The sequence below is a fragment of the Salvelinus alpinus genome, chromosome 14 (assembly GCF_045679555.1).
Source record: "Salvelinus alpinus chromosome 14, SLU_Salpinus.1, whole genome shotgun sequence".
NCBI classification, from domain to species: Eukaryota; Metazoa; Chordata; class Actinopteri; order Salmoniformes; family Salmonidae; genus Salvelinus; species Salvelinus alpinus.
Window position 1 is genome coordinate 24054790 of NC_092099.1, and position 24667 is coordinate 24079456.

At 42.8% G+C, this 24667-nt stretch overlaps 1 protein-coding gene across 5 annotated transcripts; it reads right to left on the bottom strand.

Annotated features, from left to right (window-relative positions):
- Positions 1-789: 789 nt before the first annotated feature.
- On the bottom strand, positions 790-23895 carry LOC139538622 (immunoglobulin-like domain-containing receptor 2). Of its 5 annotated transcripts, XM_071340878.1 has the most exons (10): positions 23736-23895; positions 13343-13672; positions 11692-11811; positions 9078-9134; positions 5329-5475; positions 5044-5208; positions 4553-4666; positions 3257-3458; positions 2293-3031; positions 790-1776 (listed from the first exon to the last, which is right to left on the bottom strand). In XM_071340878.1, exons 1-10 carry the CDS (start codon positions 23776-23778, stop codon positions 1741-1743), a joined length of 1953 nt encoding a protein of 650 aa, XP_071196979.1. In that variant the 5' UTR covers positions 23779-23895; the 3' UTR covers positions 790-1740. The 5 variants fall into 5 exon arrangements, with proteins under 5 accessions (XP_071196979.1, XP_071196982.1, XP_071196980.1 ...); XM_071340881.1 differs by lacking the exon at positions 13343-13672; XM_071340879.1 differs by lacking the exon at positions 9078-9134.
- Positions 23896-24667: the final 772 nt, after the last annotated feature.

Genomic DNA, 24667 nt, shown 5'->3' on the forward strand with positions numbered 1-24667 from the left:
TCTAACTTTCATCATTATTCACAATTCATTCAGGACAATCTGTAATCATGGTAGTGTCCACATTAATGTAGAAGTGTTTAGAAACATATTCTATTCTTATTTACAATGAAAGTGACTCCAACATTTACCATTAATTTCTATTGGGCACAAAATAATTTGAGAAACAACCCAAACAAACAAGCAAATGCATCCAACAAATGTGAAGAGTCACAAGCTTGATGTAGTCATCGCGTGCTTTGAATATGGGACCAAATACTAAACTTGACTACTTTAATACACACAAGTGAATTTGTCCCAATAGTTTTTGTCCCCTAAAATGGGGGGGACCATGTACAAAAATTGCTATAATTTCTAAACAGTTCACCCTATATGAATCAAAATGCCCTCAAATGAAAGCTGCCAGTCTGCATTTTAACCTCAGTCACAGTATCACTTCAAATCCAAATTGCTGGAGTACAGAGCCAAAACAAATAAAATTGTCACTGTCCTAATACTTTTGGAGCTCACTGTATTTTAGTCACAGATATGTGTCTTGGGGAATAAGAGATATGGTATAAATTGTTCGTTTCACCTGTGCATGTGTGAAAATTTGCAAAATGAATGGTCATTATCAGAGAAGGGTGTTGAGAGTTGTGAATCTGTTGTGCTTGTGTGTGTGTGAAGAAAGTTGTTAGCAAGCGCTGTGTGTGTATTAAGCAGTTAACATAGATAAGCGATAAGATACACACACTCCATATCCAATGTACACACACATAACATGATGTAATAATCACACACAATGGCACAATCTAAATTAGGCAACAGGTGTTTATCAAAATCATCAATGTCAAACAAGTGAAATACAAACGTCTGCTCTGGCTGAATGGCAGTTTCAAACCACAGTTCAATACTGTGGGCTAATACAGAATAGTATTACAGTTCAATTGCAAATCTGTAATACAAATTCAAGCTCTGTAGGTACAGTATATGACACACACACACACACAATGAAGACAGGTGAACCTGAGTTGCCATTTTATAGGCCCAATTGACACCTATTTTGTGTTTCCTATAGCGTGATAACATTTTTGGCATTGGGGGGGGGTATTGGAGGTATAATTATAATGACCAATTGGTGAATATAGATAGTTTCTGAAACAATCCAGCACTTTTACACACATTATGATCCTATTAAGTTTCTTTGATTACTTCTTTACCTACCTTTTTTCTAACCCCTTGTCCCAACTCTCCCCCACACCTAATAATACCTATCGATACATACAAATACCCCTAACCCCTAATTGCATCATTGTTGTCAGGGTAACTTTATGGGAACTGTAACCATGTTGTGTAGGTGAGAGAGGGGGACTGCTCTGTGGAATGCTTGGTTTGAGATGACAGATTAACCTGAATATGGGCAAACGGTGCACATACACACACGCTGCACCCATACATACCCATTCAAATGGTATATGTGCATGCACGCTAAACACACATACAATAATATTTTCCAAATGTTCCTCAATTCATGCATAAACAATGCGCATTCCATTGTCTTTTCATGATCCATGCAAGGTGCCTTCCAATCCTTTTGTGGAAAAAAGCCTTAAGAAGCCTTATACGCCTCTCTCCATGTGGTTGATGCTTGATGTGCAGTTAGTCTCTACCAAGCTGATGCATGATGTTTTAAGTGAGTGATGTGTGATTCTCAATATTGGCAGTGCAGTGCTGTGCAGGCACGGGCTTGGGTTCTCTGGTGTATCAAACTATGAGAGAGTCTCTGCTCAGAGCAGGGGTCTGTTAAAGAAATACACCAAGAGCCACACGTTAGATACCCTGCAATCATGTTGCTCATGGTCGATTAGTCAGGCCTGGTCAGTGAGGGGATCCACACCAATCATGCAGGTCATGGTCTGTTAGTAATGTCTGAGTTCCACAAGAACGATACAATCACATACAGTAACATACATTATTGTTGGCATTAAGATTTGACCTTTTTCCTCTAAAATAAAGCATTAAGCATTACATTATTTACAAAATATAGATCAAAATAGTGCTTTGACTCTTTTTTTCACATAACAATCAATCAACATGAAATACTTTTAGAAAATGTTTTGATTTATATAGTAAAAATATGTACAACACCCACTGATATAAAATAAAGATGCTAACCAAGGCCAGTTGGTGTAATACTAAGACACTGGGATGGGTATACAGACTGTTAGAGTTGCTAGGCTTGCTACGTCTGAGCTCTTCTATCTGTGACAACCTGAGGGGGGGTTCTTCAACTTGATCCTCCTACAGGTAACTCACCATATTTCGGTTCATGTCCCTATCCTCTCGGTTCCCCTGTACGGCGTGTGCTAGTCCTTTAGGGGGACGGGTGTAGGAGAACGGTTGCTTGGATGGGTCAGTGGTCCGGTACCGTTCTGAGGGCGGTTCGACTGTGCGGTAACGTTCAGCGGTTGGGTTGATCGTCTGATACCTTTCCACCTTCTGCTCTGAGTACGGAGGCAAAGAGTCCTCCTCCTCGAGCCGGTTGCTAGACGACTGTCTGTAGAAACCATCACTGCCCTTGCCCTTCGAACTGCCCTTGGAGGGAGTGTCACTATCCTCGTCAGCCCGCCACTTTCCTCTCTCGCCCCTCTCCCCCGCCCTCCCCCTCACCTTATGCTCCAATAGGTCATTGAGGAAAGCGTAATCGTAACCCCTCTCCCCATGGGTGTGCTGGTGGGGGCGAGAGGGGCGATCGCGATCGCCATCCCACGTGTCCCTCCTCATCTTCTGCGGCGAGGGAGGGGGGCTGCGGCGGGAGTGCCAGTTGTTTTCCCGGTCTCCATGAAAACGGTGAGGGGGTGTGTGTTCCCAGTAGGGAGGGTAGTGCTCTCGCCCCCGTAGCGCCAGGTCATAGTCCGTGTCCTGGTCTCGGGGCTCGCCCCTCCAGGCACGGGGGCCGTAGGACATAGAAAACTCCTCCAACTCATCCAGAGAGCCGGTACGCCCCCTGTTGCCCAATGTCTTCCTCTCCAGGTGCACAGAGCGAGGGTTCCACCTGAAACACAGGGGATCAGAGTACATAACAGATGCACAGTGCTAACAATTTTTTTTGTCCTACACTAAATACAAGATAATCAGGAATACAATATACAATACATATACAACATCCTCTTCTCTTTATCTCACACACAGACACACACACACACAACGTATCTTGAGTACTGTAGAGACAGTCCTCACACAGACAGTCTTACAGAGTTACAGTCACACTCAGTGGTACCTGCTGTTTTGTTCGTCATCCGTGTCGTTGCCACGGTAATGCCTGGGTCGACGACTGTTGTGCACGGTAGCTGCCATGAGTTCTGATTGGTCATCTAGGTCGGCGATGGGAGGGAGAGCTTTCATCTGGACTGTGCGATAGGTTTGCCGGAAATCCGTGTCCCCTCCCTCATGCAGAGAGCTGAGCTCTGATATGCTACTGGCTGCGGGGACAACACATCACTATAGAGACTTTTACTGCTTTCAAGAAAAGTTTTTACGATAGTATTTTGAATCTGAACTGATCTACGGCATTTACAGTACACCACCATCATCACTATGCATCAAGACTTCTAATCGAGTCACAGACACATCATCAAATATCACCAAAACTAATGCAAATAACATCTGATAGCCATAGTGTAAATATAGACGGCCGATTTTCAAAGCAAATGCTTTTGCTGATGGCTCTCATGGTATGTTGCTCTTAGTTTACATCTTGGGAGAGACATTATAGAAGGAATCTGAGCTAATTATGAAATTACAATATGCCACCCATAGAAACAGAATACATAGAATGGGATGGCGTTCCATGGAACACACCAGCCAAAGGGCTGTCTTCCTCCGCCTTATTGGAATTTACAATGACAAGATGCTTTCCACGGCAATTCATAAATAAATATGTGTTTACAAACAATTACCTAACCTTCTTACATTACTGGTATGGAAACTTCCATGTGAAATAGAGAACCGTGCCATCTAATAGTATCAGACGAAAATGCAACAGACCAATCAATACAGTGCACTGATGTCTTTCATCAAGAGTAAATCACCATCCATGGCCAAGTGTATTTGAGTGATATCATCCCACTCCAATGGTCTGTGTAACCTAATGCTATTACTATTTGATTATCTACTTAAAAACCTTCTTATAAACATTATGATAATACAGATAACATCGTCCAAAAATGTGTTGTACTTACTAATGTTGATACGTTTACAAATGGATAATACATCATTTAATAATTGTCTATAAGCAGTTTATAAAACATTTGACTGATTCAACACAAATGGATTCTCTCAGTAGATGGAATGAATGACATTCAGTGTATTTAGGGTTAGTGTGTTATTAATGGTGAAATCAATAGTTAATGTAGAATGTAACGGAGGGTTTCTGATGAAGAGGACACAAACCTTTACACAAGCACTAACAAAGACACTTACATACAAACACACACATTAAACACAGACCGAGACAAATACACAGACATGCACGCGTGTTGATTATAGAGGAACTACTGACTCCATACAGGCTTACATTGTGGAGGAGCCATCTTGGCAGAGGGAAACTGTCCCAGCTCCTTCTCCACGTAGTACAGAACCTTCATAGAGTCCTGACTGTGACTGGGCTGGAGACGATAGCCACTGCGTACTGTAGACACAGACGCACACACCCACACACACTTATATCAAGGATAAAAGCCACTATGGGCACAGTAAAAACCAAATCACACAAACTAAAACACATAAAAACACACACGCACACATGAACGTATGAATGCACCCATGCACACACACCCACCCACACACATACACACACGTCTGGTCATAGACAACTCCACCCAGTTTAGAGACAGAAAATGAAGAGTGACATAAGAAGAGGGTTAGTTAACTCAGATGACCCTCTACAAATGGTAGTTAGTGTTACTGTGATATATCATGCAAAACTGCATTTCCCACAATGCAGAATGGCTTGTCCAGGTCCTGCAGACTGAAAGGACGAGCGCAGGTCTGGGTCAGGTCACTCACCCCCAGCTAGGTTCTTCTCCACTGAGGGGAAGGAGAGCATCTTAGGGTCCGCGAGGGACGGAGGGGCAAAGGGGACCATGGTGGGGACCCCAGGGATATAGTAGGGGGGGTACACAGCAATCTGGGGGGGCTGGCTATTCTTTGCCATCTTCCCCGCCTCATAGACTGGAAAACAATGACAAATAATATTAAAATCCTAAACTTTTAAAAAGGGAAGCAAGTGAATGTAAGACTGTGTGTGTTTGTAGTTATGTGTTTGTTTGTGCGTGTGTGTATGTTACTCACGCTGACGTGGGCAGCAGCAGGTGTCGGGGCAGCAGCAGCAGCGGAGGTAGCAGCAGCAGGAGTGAGGGCAGCACTGACACCAGCAGATCCCCATCAACAAAAGGAACAAGATACTGCCCAGGACTACAGATCCCACAAACGTCCACTCTGGAACACAAACACAGAGATGAATAAGACTACAGATCCCACAAACAGTAGAGATACACATCAAGTTACTTGAGTTAGTAACTACATGTGACTCACTCAAGTTACATCTTCTGCATCTCTGTCTATAATAACCATTGACATGAAAGGTCATATTAACCCCCCAACACTCTGGGTGTAGAAAGGCAGAGCTTGCTGGCTGCACGACAAGGCTCTCAACACTAATGATGAATTCATCAGGGCGTAAGCAGAAATGAAAATGTCAATACTTCAGTCAGCCCCTTGTGAAAAAACACATCCCAAGTTGACCTCTTCAGAGAGACATCTCATTTTCAAAAGAGATAGGGGGGTAGGGTTTTTTGTGAATAATTCTGCTCCATTGAGGAGAGGTATTAAATGCACACCATGCATTTAGTACTGTAGTAAGAATATGATTGGGACAGTAAGGCTTCCATTTTATAAATGCCGACAGATAATTTGTTTGCTCGACATGGTGGGATCTTTTTGTGTCGTTAAAATTAATTATTGCGAGCAATGGCAGTGGGAATGCCTTTATGAAAAAATATTGATATAATAATCATATACAGTTGAAGTCAGTTTTTCACAATTCCTGACATTTAATCCTAGTAAACATTTCATGTCTTAGGTCAGTTAGGATCACCACTTTATTTTATGAATGTGAAATGTCAGAATAATAGTCGAGAGAATGATTTATTTCAGCTTTTATTTCTTTCATCACAATCCCAGTGGGTCAGAAGTTTACATACACTCAATTAGTATTTGGTAGCATTGCCTTTAAATTGTTTAACTTGGGTCAAACATTTCGGGTAGCCTTCCACAAGCTTCCCACAATAAGTTGGGTGAATTTTGGCCCATTCCTCCTGACAGAGCTGGTGTAACTGAGTCAGGTTTGTAGGCTTCCTTGCTCGCACATGCTTTTTCAGTTCTGCCCACAAATGTTCTTTAGGATTGAGGTCAGGGCTTTGTAATGGCCACCCTATACCTTGACTTTGTTGTACTTAAGCCATTTTGCCACGACTTTGGAAGTATGCTTGGGGTCATTGTCCATTTGGAAGACCCATTTGCGACCAAGCTTTAACTTCCTGACTGATGTCTTGAGATGTTGCTTCAATATATGCACATAATTTTCCTTCCTCGTGATGCCATCTATTTTGTGAAGTGCACCAGTCCCTCCTGCAGCAAAGCACCCCCACAACATGATGCTGCCACCCCCATGCTTCACGGTTGAGATGGTGTTCTTTGGCTTGCAAGCCTCCGCCTTTTTCCTCCAAACATAACGATGGTCATTATGGGCAAACAGTTCTATTTTTGTTTCGTCAGACCAGAGGACATTTCTCCAAAAAGTACGATCTTTGTCCCCATGTGCAGTTGCAAACCGTAGTCTGGATTTTTAATGGTGGTTTTGGAGCAGTGGCGTCTTCCTTGCTAAGCGGCCTTTCAGGTTATGTCGATATAGGACTCGTTTTACTGTGGATATAGATACTTTTGTACCTGTTTCCTCCAGCATCTTCACAAGGTCCTTTGCTGTTGTTCTGGGATTGATTTGCACTTTCGCACCAAAGTACGTTCAGCTCTAGGAGACAGAATGCGTCTCCTTCCTGAGCGGTATGACAGCTGCGTTGTCCCATGGTGTTTATACTTGGGTACTATTGTTTGTACAAATGAACGTGGTACCTTCAGGCGTTTGGAAATTGCTCCCAAGGATGAACCAGACTGGTGGTCTACAATTTTTTTCTGATGTCTTGGCTGATTTCTTTTGATTTTCCCATGATGTCAAGCAAAGAGGCACTGAGTTTGAAGGTAGGCCTTGAAATACATCCACAGGTATACCTCCAATTGACTCAAATTATGTCAATTAGCCTATCAGAAGCTTCTAAACCCATGACATAATTTCTGGAATTTTCCAAGCTGTTTAAAGGCACAGTCAACTTAGTGTATGTAAACTTCTGACCCACTGGAATTGTGATACAGTGAATTATAAGTGAAATAATCTGTCTGTAAACAATTGTTGGAAAAATTACTTGTGTCATGCACAAAGTAGATGTCCTATCCGACTTGTCAAAACTATAGTTTGTTAACAAGAAATTTGTGGAGTGGTTGAAAAATGAGTTTTAATGACTCCAACCTAAGTGTATGTAAACATCCGACTTCAACTGTATTGAAGTACAGTGAGGGAAAAAAGAAGAAAAAGGTCGCAAATAAACCTGCCATTAAAATTATAGACTGATCATTTCTTTGTCAGTGGGAAAATGTACAAAATCAGCAGGGGATCAAATACTTTTTTCGCTCACTGTAACATGGAGTCACGAGATATGTTGTGTGGTCCTCCACTACGACTCGGGAAACCATGCAGTTTATTAGGCTACAAATGAAATAAGTTACGATTAACTTCACAGGGTGGTGAAAGTGCAAGGTGATGAGCTTGATGCTCCTTTCCAATAAATATTGAGGGTCTTATTCTGGTGACATGATGATCGATGCTTGGCTGTAGTTTGACAAATAAAATCATGTTAATAATCGCATAATGTAGGTAGCTACTATGACTGCGAGATGTTGGCTATAGATGTTGGCTATAGCGCACGTGCCATGACCAGATGCAACAGGTTTTGTGACATGGGAATTTAAGTACGTTTGATGGAAACACATCTCTCTCCCTCCCCTCCCGGAGGACCTAAGCCCTAGGACCATGCCTCAGTCCACCTGGTCGTGCTGCTGCTCCAGTTTCAACTGTTCTGCCTGCGGCTATGGAACCCTGACGTGCTACCTTGTCTCGGACCTGCCTGCTGTTTGGACCTGCCTGCTCTCTCTCTCGACCTCTGAATGCTTGGCTATGAAAAGCAAAACTGACATTTACTCCACAGGTTGCACCCTCTACAACCACAGTGATTATTATTTGGTTCTGCTTGTCATCTATGAATGTTTGAACATCTTGAAGAACGATCTGGCCTTCATGGCCATGTACTCTTATAATCTCCACCCGGCACAGCCAGAAGAGGACTGGCCACCCCTCAGAGCCTGGTTCCTCTCTAGGTTTCTTCCTAGGCTCAAGCCTTTCTAGGGAGTTTTCCCTAGCCACTGTGCTTTTACATCTGCATTGCTTGCTGTTTGGGGTTTTAGGCTGGGATTCTGTATAAGCACTTTGTGACATCTGCTGATGTAAAAAGGGCTTTATAAATAAAGAAATATTGTTTTATGCAGATTGTTGAAGATTCACATGAAAATCTGTCGCAAATTGGACGGAAACCTAGCTAGTGAGAGTGAGTTAATGCATGACTACGCAGAGGCAGAATATAAGATGAGGCCACAAGTTTATTGGTTCTTTCCTCTGCAGTTGTTAAATCAATCAAGATTCCCAGAAGATGATTGGACAGTGAGAGAGCAGCATGGGGGGGGGGGGGGGGATAATTGACAGGTAAGCAGAGCCAGAGCAGGGGATGTCACCGAGGGGAACAGGTAAGGAAGGGACAGGTGAGGTGAAAAGGCAGCCATTTTTGGCATAATCACACAGAGACTAACAGAAAGACAGACAGACAGACAGACAGTGGCAGACCGAGGCCAGCGAATGAGGAGGCAAGCAGCCGTACCTGGCATAATCTCCACATCAAACTCTGGCAGGAGATCGTCCAGCACACCTGTCCTACCTGCAGAGAGAGGGAGACCAGAGGTGAGGCGCAGCAGATAGAAATTAGCAGAGGGCAGAGGTCAAAGGTGAGGAAAATCAGCCAATCAGATGGAGTTATTGACTGAGGATCATGCATTGAGACTGGCAGAGATGAATCGACAGACACCAGGGGAAAACAGTACAATTCGTTAACACCTGATCCTGAAGCCAAAGTGATAATCATCATAAATAATTTCCCACTATTAAAAATGGATTTGAGAGAACATGTTAATGGGAGTGAAAACAAAGTTCAAAGTGTATCGCTTAATGATCTTTATGTAGTAAAAACCATGAGCTGACGCAAACCCAATTTTTTTTGTTGAGGTGCTGGCTAACAGAGGGTAAACTGTATAAAAAGAAAGAAAGTCACACACTCTAAATATGCTCCTAACAATTCAATGGGTGCACCTAACCAACATTTCGGCACGCAGTGTCTTCTTTAGGGTTATTGATCTCCACACACACTAACCCAGTCTTAAAGGCCACGAGTTCTGAGATCAAGGATCAAACTCTCACCTCACACTGAACCTAATTTTAGCAGGGTGCTGTATTTCTGTGATGTTACTGTACAAACACGCAACACACACAAATACACATCCAACATGCTCGACACGTCACATGATACTACAAGGCAAGCTAAAAGATCTGTAATCAGTGTGAGAGATTTATAACATAACCCATAACTCAACTTAACTGAACTGCTGCAACTGTAACTAAGCTCATCTCATCATCAAACAAAATCAAACCACAGCCTAACCCAACAACAAAACCAACCACATTCAAAAGCATTCCCAAGCTTTCTCTTCATGTAGACCGTAAATAAAACATTGTTTGTCTATGCATTTGGGAGGTATATTCAGCCCTGTCAACAGGTCCTGTACCCAATAAAATGCTCTACGGGACGTTGAGGTAAGGCCAGAGTGGAGGGGGTAGGAGAGGTGTGTGTGTATGTGGGGGAGGGGGTGTAACGGGGACAGACACTTTTGAAGCATTCTGGGTCACCAATTAACCATTAGAGCTCATCAGGGAAAGAGGGGCAGACGAACACCATCGCCATGGTAACAATGGTGGCTTTGTCTTTGCTAAACGTGAGAGAGACAGAGGAAAGGGGGGAACAGTTCATGGAGATAGAGACAGAGAAGGATAAAGGGCAATGGAGATAGAGAAAGAGGGAGATACAGAGAAAAATAATAGTGGGACCAGTCCGTGGCCTCACCCAAACGCCAAAATAAGCGAATTCTAATCTATGTGTTTAACCTTCTAGATAGGTTCAACAGGGTTGCTAAAATACCTGGTTTACACTCATTAAGTGTGCGTGCGTGCATGTGCGTGTGTCTCTACATATCAATCCCTAAAATAGTGTCTAAGGGTTATTTGATTCAACAGGCCTGCTAGCTGTCAGGGTAGACTGAACTCCCACAGCCAGACAGGCTCCAGTTGGCAGTAGTCATGGAGATAAGCACACTCCTCTCCTCTGATAAAAAAAAAACATGCACACGAACACACACACAGATCCTACCAACCTGCTCTGGCACTGAGTCGTATAAACCCAGCTGAGCCTAGTAACCTGAGAGAGGGGAGAAACTATGTGCCTCAGAGGCAGGAATTACAAGGCCAAAGTCAGCGCCTCTCCTGTGTCACAACATAACACTCTCTTTCTCTCTCTCCTTTTACATCTACATCACTGACCCGTAACATGCTTTAGTCTCATCCCCCCAAATAAAGGAATGTTGCCATGGCAACAGCTTAAGAAGTGGATTACATAGCTCACAATAATAACCTAGAACTACTCTATGTAATACATTTACATTTACATTTAAGTCATTTAGCAGACGCTCTTATCCAGAGCGACTTACAAATTGGTGCATTCACCTTGTAAACTCTCTATTATGTAGTCTATGTTCAATGCTGTGGCACAAAAGTCTACCTGGCCTATATCTGAGGTTATAAGGGTTTATGTATGGCTATGTCAGGGTTATGTCAGCTGGTCTACAAGGGTAAGTTCAGCCAAACAATGGGTCCTCTCAGAGAGGATCAGAACCGTGTGTAGGGCAGCGCACGCCATTCTGCCCGTCGTCATGGCAGCACTTGTAAGTACACTTTGGAATGCAGACGCCCTCTAGAGCAAGGATGTTTATATTAAGCACTCCATTATGAACCATACCAAACAAACAAATACACTTACCCTACACACTGACACACACACAAAAGTGAACGCACACACCACAGTCAGCATATGAGACTGGTGCAACGGCACAAATCCATTGGTTTTAGGGTGTGCATTGGTTTTACTGCTGTGGTAAGGTTCAGAAAGTGAGACACAAGACAATACATAAGAGTATACTTGTTTCCTACTTCCTCAACTCCCAAATCCTTTTAAACCAGAGAGGACCTCGAAATAAGAAAGCCCCAACAGAATGTTCAGATTCCTGTTAATTTCCACTCTATCCCTTCCTCTTTGATGTTGAGGTTGTTGAATTCCTGTGTTTAATGTTTACTTCCTGTGTGCGGAGGGTTCACTTCCTGTGGTCACTCACCCAGCACCAGTACCTCCACCTGGCCCTCGTTCTTCCCCTCCAGGTCGTCGGCGATGACGATCTTACAGAAGTACACTCCGCTGTCGCCCCACTGCAGCTTCCCGATCCGCAGGTCCGCCTCTGGACAGGGACAGGACACAGGGTCAGGACAAGGGTCATAGGTGAGAGGTCAAATGATATGAGAGCATGGTCAGTATATCCTATGAAAAAACTAGGAACCTATAAAACCTCTGAAAAACAATACATATGAAACATATTTAACAAATAATCAACAACTGCATACAGTAACAAAATTATATACTGCTAAGCCAGGTGTACACTTCATGATTTTGGCCCCGATTTAGCTGTCCCAAGTTTTTGAAATCGGAGACAAAATCCCCATGTCGTTGCCTACTCAGGGCGTGCGGCCGTCACTGGCACTCGTTTAATGTGAGCGGGTCAGAGACACAATCTCAGGGCTACCGATCCCATCTTTGAGCAGTCCCAGACGTCCCGATATTTTCAAACATGTTTGATTTCATCAGCACAAAATCTGCAATGCTCTTGTACTGTGAGATGTGCAACGACAACTTTTAAGGAAGGTGATCAGCAATAGCCAATGAGAGCTCGGCAGAAAAGAAGCCAGTGAAATTATGACGTTGTTTCGCATCACACAGAATGTGTGTTGGTACTTGCCTTTAACCACAGCCAAAGTGTCAAATCGTTACACCTCTAAAGCTCACAGGCAATGTTACTTAATTCAAAATGTTGGCTACATATTTCAACTCTGTATGGCAAGCGTGAATATCTGACTGAAAACGTTTGAGGTTGTTTTGAACCACAGCTTGTTCTACTGTAGCTACGTTAACAATCTAATCACATCATCACGTCATTGTTTTCGAGAGACAACGTGGTGGTATTGAGAATCCTCACGACCAAGTGAAGAATCTTGTCGTGTGTGACACCCCGTCTGTGCCAAACCTACAAATCTACAGGAAAGTTGGTCGTTTAATGTGAGAGGCTCAGTGATGTTAAGATTTTGAAAGTCGTGTAGTGTACACCCGGCATTCGTCAAACAATATACTGAACAAACCTCAAAGATACATTCCATTGACATTTGACTCATTCATAAATCCAACAGCTTTCTATTAAGAATTATGACAACAGGAGGGTGTTTTGTTAAAAAAGAGACACAAAAGTAGGTGGGTGCTCTCTATTGAAAGGCAGAAAAAGGTGGGTATTTCATTTGGATAAGAGAGGGCAGTGTGTGAAGAAGACCACTCCATTGTGAACAGGGGTCAGTGTCGTTAACAATGTGTGTGTGTGTGAGTGTGTAGCCTGGCCTATTGTGAAGCAGAGACAGAGAAGGACTATTTCAGGAACAGGAAAAGCAGAGCACAAGCAGCCATGTTTCCTGTTGGGAGATGGATCATAAACAGTAGACTGGGATAATAGAGAGGCTATGACGGACAAGGCCACCGCCTATAACACTGAAGCACTGACATACAGTAAACAGCATTTAAAAATGTGTGCACATGTCGCATGTCTTCCCTGACAACATTTCCACAAGCACAGCCTTTCTAGTCATTGAAGCTCATAAAACTACAAAACACCGCCACACACAACTTCCAATTACAACACAAATCTACTCATTAACCAATCTTCACAATACTGTTGATGATGGCGATGTCTCGGCCCTTGTAGTGCTCAGCCAGCGTCATGGAGGGTCCCTGGCCGGACGCTACGATGCGGACGGTGCGGCTGCTGTCGGAGCACTCCAGGTGGGCTGCGGCGCCCAACTCGGACCCCTGGACCCCAAAGCTCTCGGGAAAAGTGAAGGAGTCTCGTGTGCGGTCGCGGCAGTAGGATTTGTACCACCATTGCACCACAGGGGTCTGGGAGGAAGGCGTGTGGTACTGGCACTCGAGTACCACCGACTGGAAGAGCATGGCGAAACGCCTCTTCTCCCGAACTGTCACCTGCACCCCCGCACACACACAGACTGATACACACACAGACAAGGTGTGAGAAAATAGAGGGGAAGCGGTTATTTAATAATACAATAATCAAAACAATATGTATGTTATATTATGCCGATATAAAGTTAACACAGTCCTATGAATAGAGAAGTAGGCTTCACATTTTAAGTATCTAACGGCAGTCTGCATATAAGGCCTTTAACATACACTACATGATCAAAAGTATATGGACACATCCTCATCAAACATCTCATTCCAAAATGATGGCCATTAATATGGAGTTGGTCCCCACTTTGCTGATGTAGCAGCCTCCACTCTTCTGGGAAGGTTTGCCACTAGATGTTGGAACATTTCTTCGACGCTTGCTTCGAATTCAGCCACAAGAGCATTAGTGAGGTTGGGCACTGATGTTGGGCGATTAGGCCTGGCTCGCAGTCGGCATTCCAATTCATCCCAAAGGTGTTCGATGGGGTTGAGGTCAGGGCTCTGTGCAGGCCAGTCAAGTTCTTCCACACCTATCCCGACAAACCATTTCTTCTGTATTGACCTCTCTTTGTGCACGGGGACATTGTCATGCTGAAACAGGAAAGAGCCTTGCCCAAACGGTTGCCACAAAGTTGGAAGCCCAGAATCGTCTAGAATGTCATTGTATGCTGTAGCGTTAAGATGTCCCTTCACTGGAACTAAGGGGCCTAGCAAGAACCATGACAAACAACACAAGACCATTATTCCTCCACCAAACTTTACAGTTGGCACTATGCATTGGTGCAGGTAGTGTTCTCCTGCCATCCGCCAAACTCTGATTCGTCCGTCGGACTGCCAGATGGTGAAGCGTGAATCATCACTCCAGAGAACACGTTTTCACTGCTCCAGAGTGCAATGGCGGCGAGCTTTACACCACTCCAGCCGACGCTTGGCATTGCGCATGGTGATTTTAGGCTTGTGTGCGGCTGCTCGACCATGGAAACCCATTTCATGAAGCTACCGACGAACAGTTCTTGTGCTGACTTTGCTTCCAGAGGCAGTTTGGAACTCAGTAGTGAGTGTTGCAACCGAGTACAATTTTTACATGCTTCAGCACAGTTTTGTGAGCTTCTGTGGCCTACCACTTCGCGGCTGAGCCGTTGTTGCTCTGAGATGTTTCAACTTCACAATAACAGTACTTACAGTTGACCGGCCTCCTATGATGGTGCCACACTGAATGTCACTGAGCTTTTCAGTAAGGCCATTCTAATGCCAATGTTTGTCTATGGAGATCGCATGGCTGTGTGCTCGAGTTTATACACCTGTCAGCAACGGGTGTGGCTGAAGTTGCTTAATCCTCTCATTTCAAGGGGTGTCCACATACTTTTGGCCATGTATTGTATATTTTGAATAGCCAGAGAAACATGCAAATGGTAAGGAGATTAGACTTTACAGTTGAACGCTCTCCAACACCAGCTTTGAGAAGCACCCAGTCCAACACCACTTGAACCAACCACTTAGCCTCTACCCATAGTAGAGCCCACAGCAGTCCAACTCTCCCTTTCATACCCCCTGCACATCCAACAGGTTAAGGGGGATTCCAGAAATATCCTCTCAGTTAACTAAACCACAAAACTCAGGAGCGGGTCTGTATCTGTTGTGGAAGTGATGACCTGATTTCACCAACGCCTAAAAACATCTGATTTGACTCCACTGACAACCGTTGTGGGTGTGTGTGTATGCGTAATGATGACTCCAACTGGGCTCTTGAGTGGCGCAGGGGTCTAAGGCACTGCATCTCAATGCAAGAGGTGACACTACAGTTCCTGGGTCAAATCCAGGTTGAATCACATCTGGCTGTGATTGGGAATCCCATAGGGCGGCCCACAATTGGCCCAGCGTCGTCTGGGTTTTGCTGGGGTAGTAAATAAGAATTTGTTCTTAACTGACTTCCCTAGTTAAATAAAGGTTCAATAAAAAAATAAATCCCCAACTGGGAGATTGCCAAGTGGTGACTTGCACAATATCTAGATGGGGGCTCCTCTCTCCAATACACGGGAGGTCACAGAGGTTACATTCCACCGTGTGTGGGGGGCAGGGGTAGGACTGTAGTAGGAAGGTAGGGGGTTGGTCATAATAAATGGGAACAGCGAGGGGGTTGCGGCCAGAGCAGTATACTCTGCAGCCAGTATTGTTAGGTCAAGGTGGGGCATGCAGCAGGAACTCAATCCAAACATTTCCAAGAAAAGAGGAAATCACAGCAAACGGTTCTACACAGTGGCCCTCTCCTTAGCAGCACTTTCCCAAGTTTTCAGTTTAGTGCAGATGAAGGGAATGAGACAAGGAGGGGATGCAGTTTTACACAGATTGAGATTCACACTTTGTACTAAAGAGGAGCCAGGGTGATTCATGATTATGGCATTCAAATTTCCTACAGAGCTCCAATTAGAAGTTGTGGCTAACAACAGATCTAGGATCAAGCTAAATAAATATCTGACCCTGCACCAACGGTTCACCAACTCCTCCTACAGAGTCAGATGTCAGTTACCTCTGGTCGGTGCAAAACAAATGAGAGAGAGAGAAAAGTGGCAGTTCTGTTTTTTAATATATTTTTTTAAATTTTAAATATGAGAGGGTTGGAGAAAAAGAAAGATGGAGGAGAGAGAGGGGCCGTGCTCCTAAATTCCTCCCATGGGGTAAATGTGTCCCTCCCTTAGTTCTTTTGTTCATGGTCCAGCGCATTGTTTGGCATTAGTATGATCCACCCCACCCTGGAGGATCCTACAGTGTCTTCAGAAAGTATTCATACCCCTTGACTTATTCCAAATGTTGTTGTGTTACAGCCGGAATTCAAAATGTATTCAATATTTTTCTCTCTCACCTGTCTAATCTACACACAATACCCTATAATAACAAAGTGAAAGCATGACACTAGAATTTTTTGCAAATGTATTGAAAATGAAAGACAGAAATATTGCATTTACATAAGTATTCACAAATGAGTCAATACTTTGTAGAAGCACCTTTGGCGGTGATTACAGCTTTGAGTCATCTTGGGTATTACTGTATCAGCTTTGCACATCTGGATTTGGGGATTCTCTCCCATTCTTCCTTGTTAAGTTAGATTGGGAGCGACGGTGAACAGCAATCTTCAAGTCTTTCCACAGATTTCCAATATTATTCAAGTCTGGGCTTTGGCTGTGCCACTCAAGGACTTTCACATTCTTTTTCTGAAGCCATACAGTTTTGGCTGTATGCTTGAGGTCATTGTCCTGTTGGAATGTACATCTTCGCCCCCCTCAAAGCTCGTTTGTACTCTGAACAGGTTCTCATCAAGGATTTGCCTGTATTTGGCTCCATTTATTGTTTCCTTCTATCCTTACCAGTTTCCCCATCCCTGCTGCTGAAAAGCACCTCATAGCATGAAGCTGACATCACCATGCTTCACAGTAGGGATGTTGTTAGACGGATGAGGAGCTGTGTCTGGTTTCTCCAGACATAGTGCTTTGCATTCATGCCAAAGAGTTACATTTTTGTCTCATCAGACCACAGATTCTTTTGCCTAATAATCTGTCTTTCAAGTGCCTTTTTGCAAACTCCAGGAGTGCTATTATGTGCCTTTTTCTCAGGAATGGCTTCAGTCTTGCCACTCTCCCATAAAGCCCAGATTGGTGAAGTGCTGTAGAGACTGTTGTCCTTCTGGCATGTTCTCCTATCTCAGCCAAGGAACTCTGTAGTTATGTCAGAGTGGTCATTGGGTTCTGGTCACCGACCTGACCAAGGTTCTTCTTGCCCGGTTGCTCAGTTTGGTCGAACGGTCAGCTCTAGGCAGAGTCTGGGTAGTTCCATATTTTTTCAATTTCCCAATGATAGAAACTGTGCTCTTGGAAACTTTCAGCACACTAAAAGTAGTTTTATACCCTTCCACAGATATATGCCTCATCACAATTCTATCTCGGAGATCTACGGACAGTTCCTTGGACTTTATGGTATAGTATCTGCTCTGACATTCCCGAATTGTCAACTGTGGGATCTTATACTGTATAGACAGGTGTTTCTTTCTAAATCATGTCCAAAAAAATTGAATTGGCAACAGGACTCCAATCAAGTTGTAGAAATTGGATGCACCGGAGCTCAATTTGTAGTGTCAAAGCAAAGGGGTGTGAATACTTACAGTACCAGTCAAAAGATTGGACAAACTTACTCATTCAAGGGTTTTTCTTAATTTTTTACTATTTTCTACATTGTAGAATAAAAACGATGAAATAACACATATGGAATAATGTAGTAAGCATTTCAATTAACAGGTGGGCCTTGTTAAAACTTAATTTGTGGAATTTCTTTCCTTCTTCATGCATTTGAGCCAATAAGTTGTGTTGTGACAAGGTAGGGGTGGTATACAGAAGATAGCACTATTTGGTAAAAGACCAAGTCTATATTATGGCAAGAATAGCTAAAATAAGCAAAGAGAAATGACAGTCCATCATTACTTTAAGACATGAAGGTCAGTCAATGCGGAACATTTCGAGAACTTTGAAAGTTTCTCAAGTGCAGTCGCAAAAACCCTCAAGCGCTATGATGAAACTGGCTCTCATGAGGACCGTCATATGAATGGAAGACCCAGAGTTACCTCTGCTGCAGAGGATAAGTTCATTAGAGTTACCAGCCTCAGAAATTGCAGCCCAAATAAATGCTTCACATAGTTCAAGTAATAGACACATCTCAACATCAACTGTTCAGAGGAGACTGTGTGAATCAGGCCTTCATGGTCAAATTGCTGCAAAGAAACCACTACTAAAGGACACCAATAAGAAGAAGAGACTTGATTGGGCCAAGAAACACGAGCAATGGACATTAGACTGGTGGAAATCTGTCCTTTGGTCTGATGAGTCCAAATTTGAGATTTTTGGTTCCAACCGCCATGTCTTTGTGAGATGCAGAGTAGGTGAACGGATGATCTCTGCATGTGTGGTTCCCACCGTGAAGCATGGAGGAGGTGTGATGTTGTGGGGGTGCTTTGCTGGTGACACTGTCTGTGATTTATTTACAATTCAAGGCACACTTAACCAGCATGTCTACCACAGCATTCTGCAGTGATACACCAACCCATCTGGTTTGCGCTTAGTGGGACTATCATTTGTTTTTCAACAGCACAATGACCCAACACACCTCCAGGCTGTGTAAGGACTATTTGACCAAGAAGGAGAGTGATGGAGTGCTGCATCAGATGACCTGGCCTCCACAATCACCTGACCTCAACCCAATTGAGATGGTTTGGGATGAGTTGGACTGCAGAGTGACGAAAAAGCAGCCAACAAGTGCTCAGCATATGTGGGAACTCCAAGACTGTTGGAAAAGCATTCCAAGTGACTACCCCATGAAGCTGGTTGAGAGAATAACAAGAGTGTGCAAAGCTGTTATCGTGGCAAAGGGTGAAGAATCTAAAATCTAAAATATATTTTTGTTTAACACTTTTTTACTACATGATTCCATATGTGTTAGTTCATAGTCGTGATGTCTTCACTATTATTCTACAATGTAGAAAATAGTAAAAATAAAGAAAAACCCTTGAATGAGTAGCTGTGTCCAAAATGTTGACTGGTACTGAATGTAAATGAGATATTTCAGTTTTTAATTTTCAATACATTTGCTAAAATTCAGGCTGTAATACAACATAATGTGAAATAAGTCAAGGGGTATTATTAATTTATGAAGGCACTGTATGTGGACAACAGAATGGAGGAGGGGGATGGGAGGACTCTAACCAATGAGATTATCTCATCTGGCCCAGTGAACAACCAATTAGCAGTTAGAGATTTGAAGAAGAGTTTATTATATTCTAGCGAGGAGGAGAAAGAAAGAGGGACAGAGAGAATGGACAGGGTGGGACACCTTGGTAACCTCACGATTCACACATACAAAAATATTCTGGGACCTTTGATCCAAGGTGTCAGCCTGTCTCAGCATCTCTCTAACAGAGAACAACACAAAACTGTCCGTGCATGTAACCAGGCACTCCAAAACACATATTTATAAACCTCTAAAAATACCCACAAGTGTGACATAAAAAATAATGACATATGCTGACATTTATACCTACAGTGCATTCAGAAAGTATTCAGGCCCCACATTTTGTTACCTTACAGCCTTATTCTAAAATGGAATAAATAACAAATGTCCCTCATCAATCTACACACAATACCCCATAATGACAAAGCTAAAACAGGTTTACAGAAATTTGTGCAAATGTATTAAAGATTCAAAACAGAAACACCTTATTTACATAAGTAATCAGACCCTTTGCTATGAGACTTGAAATTGAGCTCAGGTGCATCCGGTTTCCATTGATCACCCTTGAGATGTTTCTACAACTTGATTGGTGTCCACCTGTGGTAAATTCATTTGATTGGACATGATTTGGAAGGGCACACACCTGTCTATAGAAGGTCCCACAGTTGACAGTGCATGTCAGAGCAAAAACCAAACCATGAGGTAGAAGGAATTGTCTGTAGAGCTCTGAGACAAGATTGTGTCAAGGCATAGATCTGGGGAAGGGTACCAACACATTTCTGCAGCATTGAAGGGACCAAGAACGCACGCCATCACTCTTAAATGGAAGAAGTTTGGAACCACCAAGACTCTTCCTAGTGCTGGCCGCCCGGCCAAACTGAGCAATTGGGGGAGAAGGACCTTGGTCAGGGAGGTGACCAAGAACACAATGGTCACTCTGAAAGCGCTCCAGAGTTCATCTGTGGAGATGGGAGAACCTTCCAGAAGGACAACCATCCCTGCAGCACTCCACCAATCAGGCCTTTATGGTAGAGTGGCCAGACAGAAGCCTCTCCTCAGTAAAAGGCACATGACTGCCCACTTTGAGTTATAAAAAGTCAATAAAAGTCCACTAAAATGTGCAGTTTTGTCACACAACACAACGACAGATGTCTCAAGTTTTGAGAGCTTGTGCATTTGGCATGCTGACTTGAGTGATTGTCCTCCAGAGCTATTGCCAGAGAATTTAATGTTAATTTCTCTACCATAAGCTGCCTCCAATGTTGTTTTAGAGAACTTGGCCAGTATGTCCAACCGGCCTCACAATAGGCAGACCACACCAGCCCAGGACCTCCACATCTGGCTTCTTCACCTGCGAGACTGTCTGCGACCAGCCAATTCTGACATAAACTGTCAGAATTGTTTCTGACAGTTTATGCATAAATTGACTCAGGGAAGCTCATCTGCGTGCTCGTCATCCTCACCAGGGTCTTGACCTGACTGCAGTTTGGCGTCGTAACCAACTTCAGTGGGCAAATGCTCACCTTAGATGGCCACTGGAGAAGTGTGATCTAAACGGATGAATCCCGGTTTCAACTGTACCAGGCAGATGGCAGACAGTGTGTATGGCGTCACGTGGGCAAACGCTTTGCTGATGTCAATGTTGTGAACAGAGTGACCCATGGTGGCGGTGGGGTTATGGTTTGGGCAGGCATAAGCTACGGACAACAAACACAATTGCATTTTAACAATGGCATTTTGAATGCAGAGATACCTTGACGAGATAGTGAGGCCCATTGTTGTGCCATTCACCTCATGTTTCAGCATGATAATGCACAGCTCCATCTCGCAAGGATCTGTACACAATTCCTGGAACCTGAAACCGTCCCAGTTCATCCATGACCTGCATACTCATCAGACATGTCACCCATTGAGCATGTTTGGGATGCTCTGGATCGACGTGTATGACAGCGTGTTCCAGTTCCCGCCAATATCCCAAAAAAAAAAATAATAGTTTATTTTCTTTTCACTTGACTATTTTGGACTAATTCAAAAAAATAAAAAACTGAAAAGTGGTGCGTGCATATGAATTCACCCCTTTTGCTATGAAGCCCCTAAATAAGATCTGGTGCAACCAATTCCCTTCAGAAGTCACATAATTACATTGCACACAGGTGGACTTTATTTAAGTGTCACATGATCTCAGTGTGTATATATACACCTGTTCTGAAAGGCCCCAGAGTATGCAACACCACTAAGCAAGGGGCACTACCAAGCAAGTGGCACAATGAAGACCAAGGAGCTATCCAAACAGGGTCATGGACAAAGTTGTGGAGAAGTACAGATCAGGGTTGGGTTATAAAAAAATATCAGAAACTTTGAACATCCCATGGAGCACCATGAAATCCATGATTAAAATATTTTAATAATGTGGCACCACAACACACCTGCCAAGAGAGGGCTGCCCACCAAAACTCACAGACCAGGCAAGGAGGGCATTAATCAGAAAGGCAACAAAGAGACCAAAGATAACCCTGAAGGAGCTGCAAAGCTCCACAGCGGAGATTGGAGTACATGTCCATAGGACCACTTTAAGCCGTACACTCCACAGAGCTTGGCTTTACGGAAGAATGGCCAGAAAAAAAGTAATTGCTTAAATTAAAAAATAAGCAAACATGTTTGGTGTTCGCCAAAAGGCATGTGGTAGACTCCCCAAACACATGGGAAAAGGTACTCTGGTCAGATGAGACAAAAATTGAGCTTTTTTGCTATCAAGGAAAACGCTATGTCTGGCGCAAACCCATCCCCACAGCATGATGCTGTTTTTCCATCGGCAGGGACTGGGAAACTGGTCAGAATGTAAGGAATGATGGATGACGCTAAATACAGGGAAATTCTTGAGGGAAACCTGTTTGTCTTCCAGAGATTTGAAACTCGGACAGAGGTTCACCTTCCAGCAGGACAATGACCCTAAGCATACTACTAAAGCAACACTTGAGTGGTTTAAGGGGAAACATTTAAATGTCTTGGAATGGCCTAGTCAAAGCCCAGTGCTCAATCCAATTGAGAATCTGTGTTATGACTTAAAGATTGCTGTACACAAGAGGAACTCGAAGAATGGGGAAAAATCCCAGTGGCTAGATGTACCAAGCTAATAGAGACATACCCCAAGAGACTTGCGGCTGTAATTGCTGCAAAAGGTGGCTCTACAAAGTATTGACTTTGAGGGGGGTGAATAGTTATGCACGCTCAAGTTCTGTTTTTTGGTCTTATTTCTTGTTTGTTTCACAATAAAACAAGTGGTAGGCATGTTGTGTAAATCAAATGATACAAACCCACCAAAAATACATTTTAATTCCAGGTTGTAAGGCAACAAAATAGGAAAAATGCCAAGGGGGTGAATACTTTCGTAAGCCACTGTACCATACACCATCAAATAGTGTTCTTTTTTTACACAATCAAATAGTGTTCTCTTTTCTTGAAGAGTAGACAACACAAACTGAAGTTATAGTTTAATCAGTCTACTAGGCTCTTCTTGGTCAAAGTTCTGAGTCACTCCATGCTTCCTGACCACATCAGGCCCTTTCCTTGCAAACAACTGACACGTTTTCTTGCCAGGCATTCCAACACACTGATTTGACTCCCTAGAGGACTTTTGTTCTTGTATAGGTCTACAGAAAAACCTCTCTTCAAAATACAGAATTAAATAATGGTTACATTTATATTAATTTACAAAATTATAGGTGGGAAATTGGGCTCTCAGAATGAGAGTTCTATGTGTGTTATAATAGAGGAACAGTGTATCTCTGCCTATTAAATGTGTATGTGGGTCATTGGGGTGCAGGCATAACATGGATATTGTCTGAATAACGGGACCTACTTCTATTTTCTATTTCACCTTTATTTTGACTGGGAACTCATACTGAGACTAGAGTATTGTTTACAGATAAGCCCTGCATACAAACCAACACACACTATACACAATTACAAAATATATTAAGAATAAACGGGTTTTCTCTAGCGTCCTCATTCCACACCTTCCTTCTGTAATTTATGACGAAAAACAATAGAGGAAAAACAAGAGTAGACTACCTAAGGCCTATTATCACTGCACAGGTTCAAAAATAAAGCAAATCAGACTAATCCCCCAAAACAAGTGGGCAAACAAAAGTATGTTTATAAAAATGAAGGGAATCCAAAGTCATGTTGACTGTTGAGGTCGTAGCCTACTGTAAAGGTAGACCCGTTAGCTGCTGGAATAAAGTGAAGGGGTCAAACTGTTGCTGGCTGCATCCACGGTTTTCGCAGATGACAAAACAACATGCTGAGTGAGTAAAGAAAAAAAACATTTACCTGTTATGCAAAAAATAATCCATCGACCTAACAGCCAGTTCATTTTTCGAATAAAAGTTTCGCATTCAGATAGAATTAATCCAAATGTGCGTCCTGTCCATTGTTCGCCTCATTCTTTGGTCCGTTGAGTACGCACAAGAATAAACCGGGAGAGCCGAAGTGTCAATACGATACCAGGGGGAGTGTACCACTTCCCCAGCGGGTGTGTTCCAACTGCACTCCAAAAAATACATGTTTTAAAATGTTTTACCACCCTTTTACCTAGAATAATCGTATATGCACGTATTAAATAGATTTGTGATTCAAAACATTACATCTAAACTCGTCTCCAAAAACGACAATTGAAAATGTTTTATTTTTATATAGAATCAGGTCATACTAACTCCGGTGTGATCCTTTGACATTTTAAGAATTTAAACAAAAATAATCCTGAGACTTTAGTTCAGTTTTTCCTCCACTTCTTCACTTTATTATCAGTTAAAACATGCTATTTAATAAAATCAAATCAAAACAAATTCAGTTATTAAATTACACAAGTATTTTCATTACATTTCCATGAATCATTCATAACAAGACTGTTCATTTATTGATTGTCATAATTACTAGCAAACATTCAAACAAATTAATTAATAAATCAGTGCTTTATCAAATAAAAAGGATGTAGGTCTACTTTCACCACAAACAAATAATTAAAAGATAGCAGAGTCAAAACCATTCCATGATTACACGCATACTTATAACAGTTCATGACCACATGGGGTCGCAACCATTGATTTATATATACACACCAGTTGACTAACAGGGGTTTCTGTTTTGAAGCCACAGCTCCTCCATCTTGGCCCCCACCATTTGTAAAAAAATGTTTTTTTATTAAATGTCTACATTTGTTTTTGCCACGTTTATTCTGTAACAGACACATGAATAAATACTTT

Coding starts and splice junctions, on each gene's coding strand:
- LOC139538622 (XM_071340878.1), bottom strand. CDS start 23,778: ATGAACTGGCTGTTAGGTCGATGGATTATTTTTTGCATAACAG. Junction 3,032..3,256: donor GATGACGAACAAAACAGCAG/GTACCACTGAGT, acceptor CCTGTGTTTCAG/GTGGAACCCTCGCTCTGTGC. Junction 1,777..2,292: donor GGGACATGAACCGAAATATG/GTGAGTTACCTG, acceptor TTTCTTTAACAG/ACCCCTGCTCTGAGCAGAGA.